This window comes from Protopterus annectens, chromosome 9.part0, assembly GCF_019279795.1.
Source record: "Protopterus annectens isolate FY-2018-M chromosome 9.part0, PAN1.0, whole genome shotgun sequence".
Lineage (NCBI taxonomy): Eukaryota > Metazoa > Chordata > Ceratodontiformes > Protopteridae > Protopterus > Protopterus annectens.
Window position 1 is genome coordinate 776,272,555 of NC_056743.1, and position 23,300 is coordinate 776,295,854.

Sequence of the window (23,300 nt, forward strand, 5' to 3'; positions counted from 1 at the left end):
GTTGTCCGCTTGTATAAGGCAGTCGTCCAGATATGGGTAGATCTGAATCCCCTGAAGTCTGCAGTGTGCAATTACTGATGCCAGGCATTTCGTGAATACTCTGGGCGCAGTAGATAAGCCAAAGGGCAATGCTGAGAATTGATAATGCTCTGATCCTGCAAGAAATCTGAGGTGTCTTCTGCAACTTGGTCGAATAGGGACGTGCAGGTATGCCTCCTTGAGATCTAGAGTCACCAGCCAAGACTCCTTGCCCAACATGGGAAGAAGTTGCTGTAGGGTCAGCATCTTGAATTTTGGGACAATGAGACAAGTGTTTAGTGCGGACAGGTCGAGAATAGGCCTCCATTGATTTTCTTTTCTTGGTACAAGGAATAGTCTTGAGTAAAATCCTTGGCCTTGTTCTGAAAGTGGTACCTTTTCTATAGCTTTCATTTGAAGCAAGTTGTTGATCTGCCTTAAAGCCTCTGGCCTCTGATTTGGTGGCAGGTTTGGCATTCCATGTCTTTTTGGCAAAGTGTGGAAATGGAACCTGTATCCTTTGTCTATTATTTGCAGTGTCCATATGTCCCTTGTAATATAATGCCAGTTTTTGAGAATAAAGCCAGCTTTCCGCCCAAGGGTGCTTCCAGTTGATCCCTGGTAGGCGGAATCAGAATAAAGTCATTGAGCCTGTCCTGGTGTAGTAGTTGTTGTTGCTGTTGTTGCACTACTTCTCTGGTTGGCAGGCTGCCACTGACGGCCTCTGTAGTAGCCCTTCGATTGGCCTCTGCCTCTAGGGCATCTGTTCCTGCCCCTCTGGGCTCTGTCCGAGTCTGGAAAGGACCAATTCTTAGTAGGCCAGTTTCTGCTGAATCTAGGTGGTTGTACTTGCAGGAAATCCTTAACTGTTTGCACAGATTTTGCCTTTTTTTCAAACTTTTTCAAAACCTCCTGAGCAGAAGAGCCAAATAAATTTTGTTTCTCCATTGGAGCATCCAGGAGTTTAGCTTTAACATGGTCTGGCAGAGATTGTTCCTTCAGCCAGGCATGCCTACGAATGACTGCCCCAGTCATAGCTGATCTAAATGAAGCCTCCAATGCATCATAGCCACATTTTAAGAAATGATTACTAACCCGCTGTGAGTTGTGTACCAAATCCTGCATGGATTTACGGTCAAGGGGTTCAGTAGAAGAAAGTTTCTTATTCAGTTCATCTAACAAATACTCTTGGTACTGTATCATATGAAACTGACAATTTAATGCCCTAACAGAAAGAGTTGCAGAAGTATATACCTTCTTTCCCCATCTCTCTAAAGCTCTAGACTCTCTTTCAGAGGGTAGAGGATTTTTAGCTGTGGCGGCTGCAACCCCTTTAGGGCCCTAAGAAATAGTTTCTGGGTCTGCAGAATGTGTTTTATACAGATGGTAATGGGAATCCGGGACCCTGTAGTATTTATCAGGCTTAGTAGGGGCCGGAGGGAGAGTATCAGGTGCTGTACTGACATCATTGTACACATCATCAATTACATTCAAAACAGGAGGTATAGCTAAGGGCCTATGTTGAGGCAGATGTAAAAAGGTCCTTAATCTTTTTCTAGAATCAGAGAATTCCTGACCTTGCCACTGAAAATGCTCTCTCATGGAGTGCAGAGTCTCACCAAAGGAAAACTCTTCAGGAGGGGAGGCCGAAGGGATAGATTCTTCAGCATCAGAATCCTCATAGGGCGAATAAGCCTCCTCCTGGTGGTCTGACAACTCAGAGCCATCCGTGGACTCATCTGAAGAGTGTGGGGCAGAGGGGTCAGTCCTGGGCCTTTTGTCTGGTGGAGGTTGAGAGGCCCTGTCTGGGTGAGGTTGTGAACCCCTAATTAAAGAAATAAGATCCTCTGCAAGGCTGAGGATCTGTGAACTAGAGGAAGGCCTCTGGGAGGTAGTCTTGGGAGGCAAAGCTTTAGAAAGTTTAGCAGCTTTAGCCCTAGAAAAGGCCTTAATGGACATGGAAGCAGGGGGCCTAGCTGCCCTACATGCAGGAGTAGAAATGTCCAAAGGTATGGTGTCGGACATTCCCTGGACACTGGTTTCGGTAGGTAGCTCGGTAGCCGACTCAGCCGGGGCCTCCCGGGCCGCGGTGGTCGGTTGAATGGTTTCGGAAGAAGGAATCTCCGAGGACTCGGTTTCGGCCGAAACTGAGACACTCGCGGTAGGCTTTGCCGTGGTTTCAGCCGAAACCGCGGGCCGCGAGTGTCGGTCCTTGTCCTTCCGTTTTTTCACCAAATGCGAAGTCGGAGTCTCCGACGGCATTTTATATGCAAAATTGGCCCCAAAAAATTCCTCTGCAAACTCCGACCGACGTCTAAGAGTTCGTCGGTTGAAGGAAGCACAGGCTGAACAGGCTGATACGTCGTGGTCTGGGCCTAAGCAAGGAAGGCAGTAGGAATGGAAATCCTTATGAGGTATTTGTTTCCCACAAGTTAAACAATTATTTACTTTGTCTGACATCGGCTGAGGCAAGAAAGAGTCCCCAACGGGGTACTTAGCTTTTTCAAAGTCTTCAGTAGCTGAATTCACTGGATCTGACCGACCGGCACTTGCGAACAACTTCTGCTTCGGGCACCGCGCGGCAAGAAAGACTGAGGAAAATGGCGTCGGCTGATGCTTTTATACCCCAGACGCTCTGACGTCGGGGAAAGTGCGACATCAGCCGAGGCCAGACCCAGACTTTGGAATCCGGCCGACCGAAGGGCTGCCTGAGGCAGGGCAACCCATATGTTATGACTGCAGATGCATCCTTGAAGGACATCCAGGCTTCTGGGTACAGCGACAATCTCTCCCCGACTGCCTCCAAGGGTGGACAGTCGGGCAACACCTCAGGGATGCTGGAAGGGCTTGTCAGAGAGAGGCTCTCTGCTGCCCTGGTTCTGCGGACCTCCTCTGCCCCTAGGGCGGCGTCTATTGTTATTACCCCCTCTGCCTCTGGGGGTAAATTGACCACGTGCGTCAGGCGTGACTCCCTGAGATTTTCGGAACCACATTTTCCCTCCCTTCTGACCTTTGGGGTAAGGTCTAGAAGGGGTGGAGAAACGGACTCCTACCGGCAGAAAGAGTCTTGCCGTCTTGCTCGCACCTGGTCAAAGTGTCCTTCACTTGAGGGCCAAACAATGATGTCCCATCAAAGGGAGAGTTTGTGAAGGACGCCTTAAAGGGGTCTGCAAAATTACAGAGCCGCATCCAGGACTGACGTCTGAGAGCCACTCCTGTGCCTGCAGCTCTACTCGCCCCATCGGCTGCATAAGAAATGAGCCGCATGGAGGAGTTGGTTATGGAATTAAGGATTCCCAGCTGAGAGGCAATCTTTTCTTGAGCCCCTGTACTACTTCACCTAATTCTTTGAGGATGTCTCTCTGAAGTCTGGTGAAGTGACATAAATAATTCAGTGAACGCATAGCAAAGGTCGCTGAGGAAAACATCCGCTTGCCATACCTGTCCATGGACCTAGATTCCTTGTTAGGAGGATGGACTGGCATGGAAGGATCTGCAAGTTCCTTTTTGGTGGCGGCCGCCACCACCATGGCATCAACCGGGACACCCTTAGTAAGAAACTGCTTTTCAGCGGGGGCCGTAATAAACTTTGAAGGTCTCCTGAGGACTGGTTCCACCGAATCAGGAGATGCCCACGCCTTTCGAGCTATGACTTCCATGAGGGGGTCGAAAGGCGGAGACACCCAGGAGGTGGAGGGTCGAGATCCAAAAGCCTCCAGGTATACCGATTCATCCTCGGAGGGATTAATGGAGGGCCAGTTCCCCCTCTGTTTCAGGAGTTCAAGGATGTCTGAAAAGGAGACATCCTCAGAGGGAGATCTTGGGGACCCCTCCGACTCATCTAAATCGGTATCTGATGTTGTAGACTCAGGGGAGTCTAGGTGCTTCCTCTTGCAGGCCCTCTTACGCGGGGGTTCACCTGAAGGATCAGGAGAAACCTCAGAAGAGGAAGTTCTTCCCAATGGGGAGACCTGGGGCGATGGATCTCTGGGTCCGGGAGCAAGTGAGCGGGAAGAGGCATCTACAGGCACCATAGAGGGAGGAGCTAAAGGAACCGACTGCTGACTAAGCTCCGGGGCTAGCACACTCCTCATCACCTCGAAGGCTCCCCTCCCAGGGAGGACCGAGAGCTCCCGCTCCGAGGAAACAGGAATCCCCGGCCCCACCGAAAGGGAAGGCTCCGAAGCAGATGTCGGGGCCGAGCTCACCAAGGCCGAAGCTCCGAGAAGGAGAACGGGGTCGGACAAGGGTCCGATGCCACTAGCCCCCTCGGAGCCGACCAAGGAAGCCCGATGCCCGGATCCCTCCAAGGAAGGTTGCAAGGAGGAGACAGGAGTCAAGGACGACGGAGCCAAAAGGTGTGGTATCGGCTCCGAAGTAGCAACAGTCACGGTACCAATAATCTCCGGCTTCGAACTCTGTAGGAGAGTCGAAGGAGGAATTTCAGGAGGGTGTAGAATAGCAGTCGTCTGTTGAGATGGGCTATGGAGCATCTGGGCTAGTGCCTGTGATTTTAATAGCCTACTGACCACTCTCTCTAAGTCATGGTCTGAGAGCCTGGAAGACCTCGACGATCGGCTCCGATGGCTCCGCTCCGAAAGCAAGGGGGAGGCTGGAGCTGAGTGTATAGATTCCAATGAAGGAGATCTAGACCTCTTTTTTGACGGAGCCATCGGAGCCGAAGAACGTTCGGCTCCAGGCATAGCCGACAACTTGTCGGCTCCGAGCGGAGACAAAGATATCTCGGCTCCAGCCGGAGCCGAGACATGCTTCTATGCTAGGGTGTCGGCTCCAGCCGGAGCCGACACAGGTGCCGAAGCCAGGGTATCGGCGCTGAACGGCACCGGTACTGAAGCTTCCAACAAGGAAGGATCGGCTCCGGACGGAGCCGATGTCGACTCTGGTGGAGTCGGATTCAAGACCACAGACTTGGACACCGAAGTCTGGGTCTTGGGAGGCTTAGAGGGCTTCCCGGAACAGACCTTAGCCGGGGAGCTCTCAGGCTTAAGAAGACCCCTGAGGATCAACTTATTTCTACGTTCCTGCAGGACTCCCTGGCTGAAAGAATGACAGATAGCACAGGAGTCCTGCAGGTGTAGGGGTCCCAGGCAATAAATACAAGAAGTGTGACCGTCTGTCAGAGACATCTTCTGACAGCACGAGTCACACTTCTTGAAACCTGAGACCCTAGTATCTTTGGACATGTCTAAGTCCTAATACACACACACACACACACACACACACACACACACACACACACACACACACACACCAAACAGACCAAAGACACTATAATTAAAAGTTAAAAATTAGAATAGTGAGACACAACACCCACACACACCTAAGGAAAATCCTGACAGGAACTGTGAGGGTGGGTAAGGCCTAAGGCCCAAACACAGAAAAACTATGAATAAGGGAACTAAAGGGAAATGAGATGGAGCTAAATGAATAAGGTTCACTAAAAAACTATAAAGAATAAAATATATGGGTATTGGGATACCTAATTCTTTTACAAATAGCAATGAAAAATCACTTACCAGGAGCTGGTAAAAAGGATGACCTCATTAGCGAAGCGGCAAACGAGATCTGGGTAATTACCGCCTTGCAACATGGGATATGGGGCTGCCTCGAGCTGGTAAAAGTGACTCTCGAGCTTAGCAAGTGCCGAGTCGGAGCCGAGGATCAGCTCCGAACCCATCCAGCAAGAATGAAGGCGAGATTGACAACTTAACATTTAGTGTTTCATCCTCTAATAACTATCCCTAAGATAGCAGAACAGTAGGCCCTATCAGCTTACCATGCAATTGCTCACTAAAAGGCAAAACTGTTGGGAATTCTGGTGTCTCATGCATAGGTATCCAGTCAGAAGAGTTGTTCCCTATGACACACACTAAAACAACAAAGGGCCAGTGTCCATTACAACTACCTAGGAATTAACATTTGGCCTGGATGTCATCAGTTTCTGAGAAGAAAAAAAAAAAAAAAAAAACTCTCTGCCTCTAAAATAGCTAAGACTGGGGGTGGAGTCAGTCACTGATGGTGGTGAATCTGGAGACAAATGCGACTCCTAAGCAATGATGATGTCTCTAAACTTCTCTGGGATAAGCTGAGTCATTAAAGCTTCTTGCTCCCTGACGGCTACATTTTTTTAATCCCTAACTTGTAGAGTTTCTGATTTCTGTGGCAACATACTTTTTTTAGCTACTGGTTGAAAGCTTTCCTGCTGGAAATGGGTCAGATGCCTTTTGTCTCAATACCAAAAGTGTTTTATGTTTTAGAAAGACTCGAATGCTATGGGACAGGTGGATGAGTCTTTTTATTAAAAGTAGTATGGTGCCTATATAAGCAGACTTATTTTTCTCCATGAAAAATAGGCTCTGTTAGTTATACTCTTAGGGTAGAATTTGTGTTCCCCAGGAATGTTTCTTAAGAGAATTTTGCCAGTGATATTACAGACCTTAGAAACATTATCTGCCAAAATAAGTAAGACTGAACAGTATGCAAATATGTACAGTACAAACGTCCGCACACAACAAATGCACAGAAAGCTTCCTAAAATTGGTACTTTGTGTTCTCTGGAAGCTGTCTGTAAGAATCTGAAGAACAGCTGTCATGATGACTGAACACTTTTTGCAGCAAAAATGAAATGAAGATGGAGGGAGTTGATCCCTCATTTAATTGAATATCAAGCCAACATAATGTGTAGTAAGCTCCATTATGGAAATTTCTGAAAACTCTGGAAATCAGGACAGAAAGGTAAATGTCCAGCTGTGGGTTATTCCTATGAATTAAGGAATGATTCTGCAACAATGATCCTTATTATGAAGATCTACTCCTAAACAGGTTCATAAGTAGGTACTAGGCTATCGGCCCTAGGGCCTATACAAGCCTAGCCAAAAAGGTACCCTGGCTTTCGCCACCCAAGAAAATTATTTTCTTGTGCCCCTGTTGAGCAGAGCCACAGAGGTGATCCCCGGGGTGAATTTCCTATTTCCCATCCAAACATCAAGATTTTTCTTGAAGAGTGCTAATGAGGAGCTTTGTTTGATATAGATAGGTAGTTTGTTCCAGAGTATGGGAAGTCTCTGGGACAGGAATCTACCCCTCCAGCATGTTCTGTTTATTGTGGTGACAAGGTTTAGGTCCCTAGAGTGTGTAGCTCAGAGGGATTGGGATTTCTTTAAGTGGAACATGTCCAACAGCTCTGGGTTTGACATAGCTTTGTATGTTAGGCAGAGATCACCTCTGAGTAGGCGATATGCGACAGAGTAAAGCTGGAGTTTTTTGAGACGGTCTGCGTAGGGCATCTGTTTGAGGCCGGTAATCCTCTTTGTGAGGTACTTCTGTGGCCTTTCCAGTTGTTGTAGATGTCTTGTGAGGTACATACCAAAAGGGGCATTATACTCTATAATGGGTCTAATGAGTGATGAGTAGAGGGGAACAATGACCTCTTTTTTTTTTGATGAGAAACCTTTTGTGATGAGGTGTGCCACGTAGAAGGATTTCTTGACTACTGTGGCATTGTGATTATCAAAGGAGAGACCTACTGTCCACCTGTGTCCCAAGGTCTCATCACACTTTCGGTGTTAAGTATACTACTGCCTGTGTTGTAGTTCATGGGTACAGAGTTTTTACCAAAGGGGATGACAATGCACTTTTTGGCATTGAGCTTGAGGCCATGGCTTTGACACCAGGCATCTGCCTCAGTGAGGCCCTTTTGTAGGATGTCCATAGTGTTAGGAGTTTCAATTATGGCTCCTAGTTTGCAGTCATCTGCGAACTTAGTTACCCAAAGACCTTCTGTGTTAGCCTGTATTTCAGAAATGTAGACACCAAACAGGAGAGGACCCAGGACTGAACCCTGTGGTGCTCCACTTGTCATTGGTCTGAAGTTGGATTTGGAGTCTGCTACTTTCACAGTGTGGGTTCTGTCAGTGAGCCAGTTGGCAACCGATCTTGTGACATAGGATTTACACCTAGTTTAGTGAGTTTATCGATAATTCCAGAGTGGGGGATGGTGTCAAAAGCCTTGACGCGATTGAGATACGCTGTGTGAACTACCTTACCCTCGTTTATGGCTTTGGTGACTGCTTCAAAGAAGTCAATCAGGTTTAGAAGACATGATCTGCCTTTTACAAACTCGCACTGGGTGGGGTCCAGAGTTTGGAGATTACCAATGTCTGTTTATAAGTTCCATGATGATATGTTCATGGCCTTGCAAACCAGGCTCGTTATACTAATTGGGTGGTAGTTCCCAAGGTGTGTGGTGGCTCCCCCTTTATGGAGTGGGATAACAGTCACTGTGCGCCATTCAGTGGGCACAAAGCCTGAGGTGAGGCTATGATTGAACATGGTGCTTAGGTGGAGTGCCAGTTCATTTTGTAGTTCATGTAGAATGCAGCCTGGGATGTTGTCAGGTCCCATGGATGCTGTGTTCTTGGCTTTGGAGAGTGTGTTTTTTACCTGTGCAGCCATGATTACAGGAACTTTGCATTCGTCCAGTATAGAGATGGCCTTTTATGGGGTGAGGGGGGGGGGGTTAAAGCTAGCACTGAACCTATCTGCCAGGATGTTGGCAATATCAGTTGGTTCTGTATATTTAGTGCCATTGTGCTGTAACTCAGAGCAGATCTGAGTGTTGCCATTGAGATTCTTGACACAGCTATAGAATGCGTTGTGGTTGTCTTTAGAATTAGTGGTGATCTTGTTTTCATAACTAGCTTTGGAGGATTTTATGAGGATCTCAGCTACTTACTGAGGCTGACCAGGGAGTTCTTCCAGTCATGGGATTTTACTCGTTTTTGCAACAGTTTCTTTCTTCTGTTGTAGAGTTTGTTTATGGCAGGGGACCACCAGATTGGCCTCCTTTTTTTGGAGAATTGCATCTTGGTTCTGTTAGGGATAGCACCATCCATGCATTCATGTAAGTGCTTATAAAGTGCATTTGTGTAGGATTCAGCAGTGGTACCTCTACTGTCCGTCTGCATGGGTGTTGTGAAGTTTGCCACTTCTGTCTTAAGAAGAGTGAAGTTGGCTTTGGATAAATTTTTTACGGTGGTTTCCCTAACGGGGGGTGGGGGCGGGATGTAGATGTCTAGGCTGATTAGCTTGTGGTCAGATCTGACCAACAAGGAATTGACCTTTGGTATGGAACACCGGTCGCCCATGTTGGTAATGACCAGGTCTAGGATATTGCTGCCCCTGGTGGGGGTATGGATAAGTTGGTCCAAGGCATTGGAATTTAAAAATTCCAGAAAACGTTGAGCAAAAGAGTTGGTACATAAGTAGTTTTCCCAGTAAATGGTGGTGTAGTTGAAATCGCCAATTATTAGGGTGTTGGGTTGTACCCTAATAGTTTCCAGTGTATCAAGAAATGAGGAATGGGAATCCTGGGGGATCTGTAGCAAGTTACAATGTGGATTGCGGTCTTGCCCAGAGTTAGTTGCACTCGGATAATCTCGGATGTATTATGCTGAGCAACTAGCCTGGAGGTGTGGATATCCTTAATGAATATGGACATGCCCTCCACCTTTAGTGTTTCGGTCCAGGTTAGGTGGCCGAAAGGTGTGGTATGAATTATAGCCTGGTACTGCAGGGGTGCTCTTTGGAGCCTTGAACCAGGTCTCTGTCACTGCACAGATGTCGATGTTCTCCATTTTAAGGAGTGCCTCCAGTGAATGCATTTTGAGGTTTAGACTTCTAGCATTGAGTAGTATTACCCTCAGATTTTCCTTGCTTGTACCTGTTATGGTGGTGAATTTGTCATTTGAACCTTGCCTAAAAAGGCACTATAGGGGTGGCAAGAGCTTTAGCCAGTATCCAGAATCCCAAGGGAGACAGATGCAGGCCATCTCGGGCAAAGCATTGTGGTCTGTCGATCATGTCGTCCTGAGCAGACAGATACTGGATTCCCCTTAGAATGACACCAGAAGCTTAGCCAATTGCTGAAGTCAATCATTTTGATATGAGATATAAAACTTAAATGCTCATTATACTTTACCAATGAAAGCTTGTAGCCATAGTAAGTGTAATACTTGGTTAACTAATCATGTATCTTTTAAAATATAACACTAAAACAACCAGAAAAATATGATTAAGATCATACTTTATTGTCCACATAATAAAATGATTTATTTGGTTTAATTAAAAGTGACCTTTTCCCAGGAAAATATAAAATTTGGTTAGGAAAATAATGCAGGCCAGGAAAGACTGACTTTAGTAGCTGGTCTTACTGCTTTGAGCCATCACTTCAGATTTTAACCTAATCATGACCAAATGAAAATAATGTAATAAAACATATTACAGAAAATCAGAATGTAAACATAATTACACATTTTTACTAGGCACTGCTTTTTAAGAAACCTAAACAGCCGTACTTTGGGTTGTTTTCAAAGCAGTCTCAGCTACTAGCAGTCAAAGCCACCATTAAAAAATTAACAAGGTATTCATAATAAAATTCAAGTCATTCAGGATTGCTAATGCTGCAGAAGTGAGTACTGCATTACTATACCACGTTTTAGCAACCAACAAATGTAAACTCACTCTACATTTTCAATGGTCCACGAAAAGACTTAACATAAAGCAGTTCACATTTACAACTGATTTGGGAAAGTCAGTTATGATGAATGTGTAAAGGAAGAAAACTGAAAGGTACAATACCCCTGACACTGGGTGAGCAAGTATTGTCATGCTTGAAATATGTAGTTATGCAACACAACTGAAAAACAACTGATTTGGCAAGTAGTAATTAGTGCATTTGAGCTCTAGGAGTTTTAAATTTTGGAGGAGAAACGTTCAGAATGAAGATGTAGACTGGGATTCTGGGCACAGGTTAACCCTCAGAAAACTGCATGTATAGAGTCTCCAGTTTTGGATCCTTAAATCGTGGAATAAAATGTATCTTTATGATCTCATTGAATCCTTCAGCTAGAGTAGGGGACACATACTTGCTCCTGCAGGAGGAAAAAGCAGAAATAAAAAAAATTAAAAATTAGTACAAACAAAAGATAAAATGATTTTATTGTTTTAGACAGTTTACATGTTTTAAAGCCCAGAAATGTGTTGAGTTTTTCTACTTAGCAGTGCCCTAACCCCCCACACTAATGAAAAAAGTGGACTTTGGCAGCTCCAAGATGTACCATTATTTGTGCACTGGGTTAAACTACACACTTTAAAGAGTATAAGGTGTTTATAAGACACCATGAATCTAACATGCTGTTAAACACAAAACTGAATGAATAAAAGGCAAAAATGCAGACTTGTAACTGATCAGTGGTAGTCTCAGAACCTGTAAAGGGGCCAGTATACACAAAGGCCTGACAAATACTTATATGTATGTGTGTGGTAGTGTCATGCTCCTAAAAAGGTAATGAAGTTGCGGTCACAAGTTCATTTTAGTGATAATATATCTCACAGTTTCCTGGGGCAAAGTCAGAAATCAGTTACGTTATGAGTTACTACTCTTCACTAAGAGATACCATATAGGAATAGTCTTGCATCTGTAGTAAGTCAAACTGCAAGGCCACTTTTCATATCATTCAAGTGTATCTCCTCTTATATGTACAAGTAAAAGGTAATCCAAGTGGTTTCACATGCACTTCATCTACACAGCATAACAAACCTTTAAACTACAGCACACATTACCTGGAAAGATTTTAATCTAATTAGCAAAACGTAAAGACAGGAGGGGAAGAATAGCACCTCTAAGTTTAACGGTCAAACTGCTTTATGTTAAAATTATAAAATATTTTTATAAACCTGGTCAAGGTCTTCACAAATGGTCCTAACCCTTAGATTTTTACATAATATCTGCAGAGACAGATTTACAGATTAATCTTATACTAAATTACACTAATTATGATTAGTGCAATATATAATATTACAATAATATTAATTAGGAATACTGTAATAATACAATATTACAATAATTCTGATTAATATTCAATAAATTAACCTAAACTCATTTTAATCTAAGCTTCATCTTAGCCTTGTGACTGCTGCAAGCTTAAAAACAAAGCATTTGGAATACATATTGCATACAGGAAAGTACATTAAACTACATTTTCAGTACTGGACTTATCTTACCTTTCGAAAAAGAAGTTATGTACTCACCATAACATTCCATGTATGTAGTCCATCTCTCCGAAGATTATTACGTGTGAGTTCGGAGCCAATCCTTGGCTCCGACCGGGCCGCTTAGAAAGCCTGTAAACTTCTGATTGGCTCATGGCTAGTAGGTATCCCATGGAGAATAAGACAGGAAAAAGGACAAAGGTCCGAAAGAATAAACTGTAATAAAGGCGCCCTTATGGTATAAACCACTGTAGAAAAGGAAAAACTGTTTCCAGATCCTCCAGGAAAGGGGCTGGTGGGTGGGTTCGTAATAATGTTTGGTGAGATGGACTACATACATGGAACGTTATGGTGAGTGCATAACTTCTTTATGTTATGTAGTCTTATCTCGCCTCCATTATTACATGTGGGACAGCGTCCCTAGCATCTTGAATGGGTGGCTCACTGGAAAATACTCCTGAGCACTGTGGAAACAAACGAGGCTCCACCCCTGGAAGTTAAATCCTGTTTATAATGGGAAATGAAGGTATGATGGGTAGCCCATGTTGCTGCTGCACATATATTATCAATAGGTGTCCTGGCTTGGAAGGCAGCAGAAGTAGAAAAGGACCTGGCAGAATGCGCTTTGACTTTAAAGGGTAACTCCTTTCCCTGAGAAGTGTAAATAAAGGAAATACAACTAGAGATCCAGTTCGACAGTGTGACCTTGGAAACTGGCAAGCCCATTCTCACCTCAGCAAAAGAAACGAACAGCTGTTCTGATTTTCTAAATCCTTTGGTCCTGTGGATATAGAAATGCAGTTGCCTATGCACATCCAACTAGTGGAATGTATATTCTGCTTTATTGGTGTGATTAGGGAAGAACACTGGCAATTCAATTGTTTGGTTTAAGTGAAATTGAGAACAGACTTTAGAAATAAAAGAAGGATTGGTCCGGAGAGAAACCCTGTCTTTGTGAAAAATTAAATATGGAGGTTTAACTGATAGGACTTGTAGTTCAGAAACTCATCTGGCTGAGGTTATTGCCACCAGAAAAAGAGAGTCTTCCAAGACAGGAATTTCAACTGACAACTATGGGCTGATTCAAAGGGTGGCAAAGTCTCGACAGGACTAGATTCAGATCCCAGGGAGGAATGGGGTCTTGCACAGGAGGTCTTACCATCATGGAACCCCTAAGAAAAGATTTGCACAGTTTGTGAGACATAAGACTGGAATCATTAATCCCCGCTTGAAAATTAGATATTGCTACTAGCTGAACTCGGAGTGTAGCAGCTGCTGAACCCTGGTGAAAGAGTTCTGAGAGGAAAACTAAAACAATAGTAATGGGAGCTATAAATGGATCGACGTCTCTGGTGTGTGCCCATATAGAAAATCTCTTCCATTTACTGTGACACAATTTTCTAGTCGAAGGCTTGTGAGAAGAGGTAATAATATGGGTTACAGCTGGAGACAGATCATGAAGCCTGACTAATGACGGAACTGGACCAGCCATGCTGTCAGTTTGAGAGTGTGGAGACTGGGGTGAAGAGAACCTGACGTGTGTCAGGAGGTTTGGCACTGGGTCCAGAGTCCATGGATAGTCTAACAGGTGAGGCTCGAGAAAAGGGAACCAAATATGATGAGGCCAGTATGGGGTGATGAGGATCATCTTTCTTCCCAACAACATTGCTTTCTGTATGACCTTGGGAATGAGTGGAAAAGAAGGAAAAGCATAAAGGAGTCCCAGGGGCAAATCATGGATAAGTGCATCTCTGGAGACTCTCCCGGAGGGGGGATGAGGGAGAAAAAGGTGCTGCATTTGGTGCTGATGGGGCTGGCAAAGAGATTGCTGCAGAGTTGTCCCCACTTGTGGAAGATCAGACGGGCTACTTTCTGGTTCAAGGACCATTCGTGAGGTAACAATATTGCCCTGCTTAGCTTGTCCGCTATCACGTTGGAAGTCCCCGGGATGTGTGTTGCAATGAGAAAGCATTGGGAAGAAATCGCCCAATTCCAAACTTGCAGGGCCTCTCAACATAAAGGGTATGATCTGGTCCCACCTTGTTTGTTTAGATACCAAACCACCGACATGTTGTCGGTCTGGATAGTTATTGTCCCTACAGGGATAAAATCGTGAAGTGCTTGCAACGCTAGAAGCGCCGCTCTCATCTCTAGGACACTGATATGCAGTCGGGCCTCCTGATCTTGCAATGTGCCTTGGACAGTCCTGCCAAGATAATGTCCACCCCACCCTATCTGGGAGGCATCCATGGTCACAGTGGCAATGGGTTGGTGCGGTACAAATGGAGTCCCTGTGGTAAGATGACCTGGTTGAATCCACCAGCGTAGATCCTTTTTGCAAGAATCTGTGATCAGAATCTGGTTATGTAGAGGCAACTGCTGAAAAGACCACTGGGATACTGGGATGACAGGAGCCATTGGAGTATGTAGTCTTGCTAAAGGTACCAAGGTTATGGTCGACACCATAGTTCCGAGAAGCTGCAACACCACCTTCGCTTTGACTTTTCAAAGGGGAAGTATCCTGTAAATTTGCTGCACAAGATTCTGTATTCTGTCTGTAGGTAGTCTGGCTGTCATAGAAACCGTGTCTATGTTTGCTCCTATAAATGTTATAGATTGAGTGGACAAAGTTGAGGATTTTTCCCAGTTTATAGAGATCCCCAACTGGGAACAGAGCTTGATTGAGGAATTTCTCGATTGAACTAGACGATGCCTGGTGGTGGCGGTTAGGAGCCAATCGTCCAGGTATGGAAAGACTTGGATGCCCTGATGCCTCAAATGAGCTGTGACTACTGCCATGCACTTGGTGAACACCTGGGGGGCTGTGGTGAGACCAAAGGGCAGCGCCCAAAATTGGTAATGATTTGCTCCCAGCCGGAAGTGTAGGTAGCTCCTTGATGCTTTGTCCATCATTATGCGGTAGTAAGCATACTGGAGATCTACTGAGCACATCCAACTGTCTTTCCCTAACAGAGGGAGTATGGCTTGTAGAGTGATCATTCGGAACTTGGACTTCTGTACATACTCGTTTAACCTGCTGAGGTCTAGGATGGGTCTCCAGTCGTCTGTTCTTTTTGGAACTAAAAAGAACCTGGAGTATGTTCCGATTCCTGTCTGGTCTGCTGGGACCTTTTGGATGACTCTTTTTAATAGAAGCTTTCTTATCTCTATAGCCGCTTGATCCCTGTGACTGGGTGGTACATCTGGGATCCTTTTGGGAGGACATGGTAGAAGGGAAAAGGGAATAGAGTAACCTCTGGTGATAATGTCTTGTACCCATTTGTCTCGAGTGAGATTTAGCCAGGCTTCTGGGTACAAGGACAAGCGACCCCCGACCGGCTCCAGAGATGCACACTCGGGTTCCACATCAGGAATGCTGATAGGGACGGTCATGAAAAGAATCGCGACCTCCCTGATTTTGTGGGCCTCCCCTGTCTCTAGGGTGACATCTACCACTATTTTCTCCTCCCGTGCCTCTGAAGGAGGAATCACTCAGTGTATCCTGGAAAGGTCTCTGTGATTACTTGAACCACATTTTACCGCTCTTCTGACCTTTAGGGTAAGGTCTAGAAGGAATGGTAAAACGGACTCCCATGGCAGAGAGAGTCTTTCCTTCCCATTCACATCTGGTGAGGGTATTTTCAACTTGGGTCCAAAAACAGAGGATCCGTCCATGGGAGCATTGGTGAATGTAGACTTGAAAGGCTCAGGAAAGTTGCATAAACGCATCCAGGAATGTCTCCTTAAGGAGACTCCTGAACTTGTTGCCCTTCTCGCCCCATCAGCAGCAGACGAGATCAGCCGCATGGAGGAGTTAACAATGGATGTGAGAGTAGCCAACACTGTAGATGGGACTGCTTCAATAGAGGTACCCTGAAGAGTATCGCCTAACTCCTTTAGGAGATCTCTCTTAAGTCTCATAAAATGTGATAATTCAGCGATCAGAGTGCAAAAGCTGCTGAAGAGAAGATATGCTTCCCGTACCTATCCATCGTTCGGGATTCCTTATTGGGTGGATGGATAGAAGAAGAAGTCTCTGCCAGCTCCTTCTTAGTGGCCACCGCCACCACCATGGCATCAACAGGTAAACCCTTGGATAAAAATTCTTTGTCTTTAGGGGCAGATTATTCGGCCTCCTGGGGACCGGTTCCACAGCATCAGGAGTCTGCCATGCTTTCTGACTCACAAGATCCAGTAATTCATCAAATGGAGGAGACACCCATGAAGCTGAGGGTTGAGACCCAAAAGCCTTCAGGTACACTGACTCCTCATCGGACTGGGTAACGGTGGGCCAGCCGCCTCTCTGTCTGAGGATCTCCAAAATGTCTGCAAAGGAGACATCTTCAGAGGACAACTTAGGAGACCCCCTCTGACTCATCGAGGTCAGTGTCAGATGTGACAGACTCATCAGGGGAGTCTACATGCTTCCTCTTACATGATCTCTTCCGAGGGGGCTCCTCAGCGGAGTCCTCCGGAGAGGTCTCGGAAGATTGGGGGCCACCCAAATGGGGGTCCTGAGGCTGTGGGTCTCTACCATCATGGGGGACAGACGATGCTGAGACCGCTTGAGGGAGTATAGCATCGGTACTTCTACATGGGATGGATGAACTACCCAACAAGCTTCTCATCCTCATGAAGACCGATTTTTCCGGCTCCGAACGACGCCCTGGCTCCGAAGAGAGTGTAGGTACCAATGGTTCCAAAAGAATTGGCTCCGAGAACGATGTAGGGTCCGAGCTCACTCGAGCCGACGCACAAAGAGGAAGACTCGGCACCAAAGAGGTTCAGTTCCAAGTGTCCCCCTCGGGGCCGACCGAAGAGCTTCGGACCCTAGACACTTTGGACGGCGCCGAGAGTGTCGGAGTGGAGCTTGGCTCCAAGACAACCACACGGGGTGCTGGTACCGAGGACACCACTAAAGTTGGTACTGACAATATCGGCTCCAAAGGCCCAATCTGGGTTGGAGGAGGAAAGAGAGCAGGATCGGTAGCAGGAGTCAGCTCCGAGACCAAATGGGTTGGAGCCGATAAAAATTTTGGCAAGGTCGACGACTTGAGGAGTCTGAGCACCACTCTCTCGATGTCTTCTTCAGATAAACTCCTGGAGGATCTGGAGGACAGTGTGGGAGACCTTGTTCTCTGTAATATAAGTGATTTTAGAGTAGAACATCCACAGCAGAACTGTAATATTGCAGCTGTCCTTAAGCGAAGAAGTTACTTAAGATAACTCCTTATTATTGAGAATTGTAATCTTAGAGTTGGTCTATAAGTTATGAAGTTACTTTTGACAACTTCTTATTTTTTTACTCGAGAAGCTACAGAAAAGTTACACACATTTTTTAATTACGCCCCTTTTTTAATTGTTTAGGTTTTAAAATAGGGGTATTTAAAATCTTTAACTTGTACATCTAAAAATTATGATTTCCAAGTACATTTTTTTAGTATTTAACTAATATAAACATAGGAACCTTTTACATACATTATTTATCTAGTTTGTTGGTTTTTAACTAATTGAATTTATGGTTGTATTAACAGCTGTGACGTTTTTTATGTCACTTCCTGCTGCACTACTTAAATTGTTTGAATTACGTTATGTGTTTGATTAAAAAGCATTTCCTCTGAAGAAGCTGCGTATTCCAGTAGCGAAAACGCTTTTTTATAAGAAATAAAACCAGCGTTAAGGATTGTTTTCTCGTGGTCTGTTGGACTTTTGGTCACTCGTTTTGTATTTTGGAGTTTGGTTTCTTTTTTCATTTCGTTTGTTGGTATGGCTTTGGGTAGTCCAGTTAGTCCTAACAGCCCGAACATTTTTGGGACTGACTCTTTGGATAGAGGTAATAAGAGGACTGATGTTACCTCCTTGTTGGCTTCTCTCGCTCAAAAAATTGATTTACTCAATTCTCGTGTGGACGCTTTGCAACAAGGTACGCCTAGGGCTAGGGTACCGACTCTTACTTGTGCAGCAGGACCGAGTCAATCTAATGGTTGTTCTTTAATCCCGGCAGGACAGCCTTTACCTCCTGCTTCCTTTAGTGGATGTTTACAACCGAGTTCCGTTGCTTTTAATGTTTCTAGGTCTGGTAACAATTTGCTGACACAATCAGTGCAACGACCGCAGGATGGAGGTATGTTGAACTTTGGCGCTAATGGGTCTATCGGGCCGGTGTGTCCTTCAGGTTCCGTTTCAGACGGGGCTACAATTGTGAATGTCGGTAGTGAAACTACTTTTTCCCTCTCCGAATGGATGGGGTATACTGGTTCCTTTTCTTTTCCAGACATTGGTGATTTAAATAAGGTGGGTCCAGATGGGGGCCGCCAGGTAGCTCGAGGTGAATGTATAACTGAAAAGTTAAAAATTTTTGACAACAAGCTACTGAAATTGAAAAAGCTCCAGTTGGAGTCTGCATATTTTAAACAATGCTTAGCAGAGAACTTGATCCCCAAGGGTTTAAGGAACAACTTCTCACCCTCGGGTATACTTAATGACAATCTTTTTTACACTGATTTATAGGCTCTCTTTCAAGAACAAGGAGCTCAGTTGCTTAACTTGTTAGTCAAACACTACCTTGTTCACATTAACTCTTTGACTGATGAGATCAACTGTTTGGATAATTCTATCAAACTGGACAGACTTTCCACAGTTTAAATTTGATTACAATCGTACCTTTGTCAGTATTGATGCCCTTATGATAAAACTTAAAACTAACAAAAATAAGAAACTTAAAAGGGACAGGTATGCTTACCAGCATAATAAAGCTTACCCTAACCTTGACTTACAAGTTGTGTCTAGTTCAACTTTTGGTGGCGAAAATTTCTCCACCACTCTAAATGATGACACAGAAGGTGGTGACGTTGAGGTTATAGAAGAACCGGTTGACCATTCTGGACAAGGTCTTAGACGAAGTAATAGAATTAAAACCAACAATAAAAAAACGAACTTTAATATGAACAACTTCCACCGTGGTAATAATAATAGAGGTGGTTTTTTAGGTGCACCGAACCGCAAGACGTATGTGAACAACAACAGGAACGGTCAGAAGTAACTGTCAACTCTACACCTGTTTTACCTTGTGAAGATGGTTTTCCTAAAATCATCACCAATGCCAAGGGTGACTTTAAGATTTATAATTCTTCTACTGTGGACATTAACTCTGACTTAGTTGAACTTTTGGCTTTTGGTTTTACATTTGTTCCTAGTTTTACTGGAAACCTGGCTAAAACTATTATTGATTTAAAATGTTTCACTCGCAAACTTAATTTGAAACTCTTTTTTAGTAATGAGGTTTCTGATGCACTAATGGGCTTAAAAATGCCTAGTTCATTCAACCCCCCCCTCTGCATGATAACTTACACATATTTGAAACTATGTGTGAGGTTGACATCAGACACCTTTACTCTTCTTTTCAGTATAGAGCTGGTTTCCCTAAATTTAATATTACTAAGGAACAGTTAATAGGACTATGCTTACTTAGTGAATTACCTGTAAGGCTAATAAAACCTGATAAAGGAGGGGGCTTAGTCCTATTTGATGACTTCCAATACAAAGAGAAAATGCTTACCACACTAAACAGTCCAGCATATGGTTTGGCTTCGTTGAACGAAGTGAACCTCTCTCATAGCCGTATTAGGGGTTACTACAGGGATTTATATTTGGCTGGTAAAATCGATCTGAACTTATTTGATTTTATTGACATTCTTCCGCCAAAAATCCCTGTTATGTTTGGCATACCTAAGATCCATAAGGATGTCGTCAACCCCCCTATGAGAGCATTGGTGGATGGGCGTTCTTCTATGACCCATCCCTGCTCTAGGTTCATTGACACTATTCTAACAAAATTCACTAAACTGATTCCAGCCATTTGTAAAGATTCCTGGACATTTTTGAAAAACATCAACGACATTCCATTCGACTGTTCTAACAACTTCTTAACTATAGACGTTGTCGACTTATATACTTCCATCCCACACCCTGAGGCTGTGGAATGGACAGGTCTGCTTCTAATGGAATTAGGGGCTTCAACGCTTGAAACAGAGTTGGCCACTGAGCTTCTAGATATTGTTTTGACATCCAATTATTTTATTTTCGACAAAGAGTTTTACATACAAAAACAAGGGGTAGCCATGGGCTCCCCTTGTGGAGCAAGTGTTGCTAATCTCTTTGTCGCTTACTGGGAAAAACACTTTCTATTTAATAGACCAGATTTAATGGAGAAAGTCTCCTTTTATACTAGATTTCTGGATGACATCTTCATTCTTTTTAAGGATGACTTGGGAGCTGCAGTTGATTTTGTGAAAACCATCAATGAAACTACTGAATTTTTGAAATTTACTTTCAAATTTTCTAGTACAGAAATTGATTATTTGGAGGTCAAACTAACTAAAGATTTAAACAAAAAGATGCTGACAGCTACTATCTTTAGGAAACCTACTTAGGTCAACTCATTTTTGCATTTTTCTAGCGCTCACCCCTTCAAACAGAAGCGGTCTATAGTTAAAGGCCAACTTGTTAGAGCAGGTAGAATGTGTAGTTCTTTTTCTGACTTTTGTAATGAATGCACATTTTTAAAAAACCTGTTTATTAATCGTGGTTACCCTCTCGATTTAATTAATGAGCTTATACGGGAAGTCAGTCAGAAAAGGACTGATGGTTTTTATAAACCTCTTCTTAATCAAAATAGTCTTACACCTTGTGATGATAATGGTACAACTATACCCCCTGACGTTAACTGTATAACAGCTAGCACAGGTGTTTTAAATATTGATCAACAAATGTACCCAAATAAGAAAGATGAACCTAACTTTACTTGTTTTGTTACTACATTCAACACCAACTCTCAAGCCATATGGTCAATCATTTGTAAGAACTGGCATTTTATTTCTAATACACCAATATTATTAGAAAAATTAGGTTCTTCACCTAAGGTGGTTTACAGAAGAGGTAGCAACTTAAAAGAAATTTTACAAAGAAACCCACCTGAGCAAGCCTTTAGTAGATCAAAAGGTTCTTTCAAGTGTAGACTTTGTAATTATTGCAAGTTTATTAAAACAGGTAATTCCTTCGAAATTGGGGACAGAAAATACGAGATTCACTACAAAATAAACTGTCAAACGCGTTCAGTGGTTATGCTATCAGGAAAAATAAGGGAGATAATGCCTTGGCAAAACATAATAAAATCCGGGGCACAACTTTTCTTTTATGGGTATTGACCATGTCCTGTCAACCATTAGAGGTGGTCCACAGTCTCTTGTGTTAGAGAACCGTGAGCTCGAATGGCAACTTAAGCTTGATGCATTCAGAGCTCCCGGACTTAATGAGAACTGTAATATTGCAGCTGTCCTTAAGCTAAGAAGTTACTTAAGATAACTCCTTATTATTGAGAATTGTAATCTTAGAGTTGGTCTATAAGTTATGAAGTTACTTTTGACAACTTCTTATTTTTTTACTCGAGAAGCTACAGAAAAGTTACACATATTTTTTAATTACGCCCCCTTTTTTTAATTGTTTAGGTTTTAAAATAGGGGTATTTAAAATCTTTAACTTGTACATCTAAAAATTATGATTTCCAAGTACATTTTTTTAGTATTTAACTAATATAAACATAGGAACCTTTTACATATATTATTTATCTAGTTTGTTGGTTTTTAACTAATTGAATTTATGGTTGTATTAACAGCTGTGACGTTTTTTTATGTCACTTCCTGCTGCACTACTTAAATTGTTTGAATTGCGTTATGTGTTTGATTAAAAAGCATTTCCTCTGAAGAAGCTGCGTATTCCAGTAGCGAAAATGCTTTTTTATAAGAAATAAAACCAGCGTTAAGGATTGTTTTCTCGTGGTCTGTTGGAATTTTGGTCACTCGTTTTGTATTTTGATTTTAGAGTAGAGGAGACCGGTGGAATGTCTGTAGACCGGCTTTGAAGAGGACTGCTAGTGACTGGCACCGAAACACTTGGTGCCGATACTGCAGGGTCCGTGTCCAGAAACTCAAGCAGCCCTGAAGACTGTGGAGCCAAAGAGACAGAGGCCAACTCCGATTTTGGTAATTTTTGAGAAGGTTCAGAGACAGAAGTTGAGGCTGAAGAATGCCTTTTAGAGGTCTTGCCCTTATCCTTTCTAGAAGACTGCGACCTAGCAGAGGAGGAAGAACTGGCTAGGCCTTCCTCAAAGGAAGGTTTTAACATGCCTTTTAAAATCAGCTTATTCTTCCATTCCTGGAGTACTCTAGGGCTAAAAGAATGACAAAAAAGACAAGATCCTTGAAGATGTATGGCCCCTAAGCAGTACACACAGATGCTATGTCCATCGGTGATGGACATTTTTTGCGAACACTTAGTACACTTTTTAAACCCTGACTATTTATGTTCTTTATGTTCTTTGGACATAATGGCAGAAGAGAAAAAAAAACACACTCCCACAACAGGAGAGGAACTAAATCCTCTAACTTAAGCAGATCTAGCCCTAACACCCACAACAAAAATAAAGGGAGTTTTACTAGGTTCTCTAACTTAAACGAACCTAGTGCAAGAAAGAAAAAGGAAACAAACTAGTACCTCTAAGTTAAATGGCCTATTCTAAAAACACACACTCACGGGAACCACACACAAACGGCCAACAGGCCCAAGAAATGTTTAAACAGCAATAAGTCAAATCCGGTTAAAGACACAAATCGGTATCACAATAAGACTGTCAGCAATCAGAATAAACTTCACAAGAACCAAAAAACTCCTAATAAGCAGTAATAATAATGAACTAAATCACTTAGCCACGGCCAACCAAAAGAAGCTTCTGACTGAAGACGCAGAAAATGAGATCTGGGAAATGTGCTCATGCACCATGGGATACCTCCTAGCCACAAGCCAATCAGACGTTTTCAGGCTTTCTACGCGGCCGAGTTGGAGCCGAGGATTGGCTCCGAACCCACATGTAATAATGGAGGCAAGATAGGACTACATAACATTCAGTTTCATATGATGTGTTTGCTCTTTTTCTGAAGTTAAAGCTATATAATTTAAGGCACTGTTATAGTCTGTGGTGCTTTTTGGTTTCTGTGTAGGGCCTAGGTGTTCTGAATGGGCCTTCATTTTACTGCATTTTTACTAGCTCTTTTCTGAATTTCGCTTCCACCCACCTACCATATTCCTGTTGTGGTTAGATACTTGAAGGCTTTTGAGCTGCTAACCCCTACTGTATATCTGGAATTGGAAGCTCC

At 43.6% G+C, this 23,300-nt stretch overlaps 1 protein-coding gene across 1 annotated transcript in view; it reads right to left on the bottom strand.

Moving 5' to 3' along the window:
* Positions 1 to 10,106: 10,106 nt before the first annotated feature.
* The window catches only part of LOC122811519 (polynucleotide kinase 3'-phosphatase), an 897,059-nt gene continuing 883,865 nt past the window's right edge, over positions 10,107 to 23,300 (bottom strand). Inside the window, exon 17 of the mRNA XM_044083405.1 lies at positions 10,107 to 10,970. Within this exon, the coding sequence (XP_043939340.1) occupies positions 10,850 to 10,970 (121 nt within the window). The 3' untranslated portion in view covers positions 10,107 to 10,849. The remainder of the gene's footprint in view (positions 10,971 to 23,300) is intronic.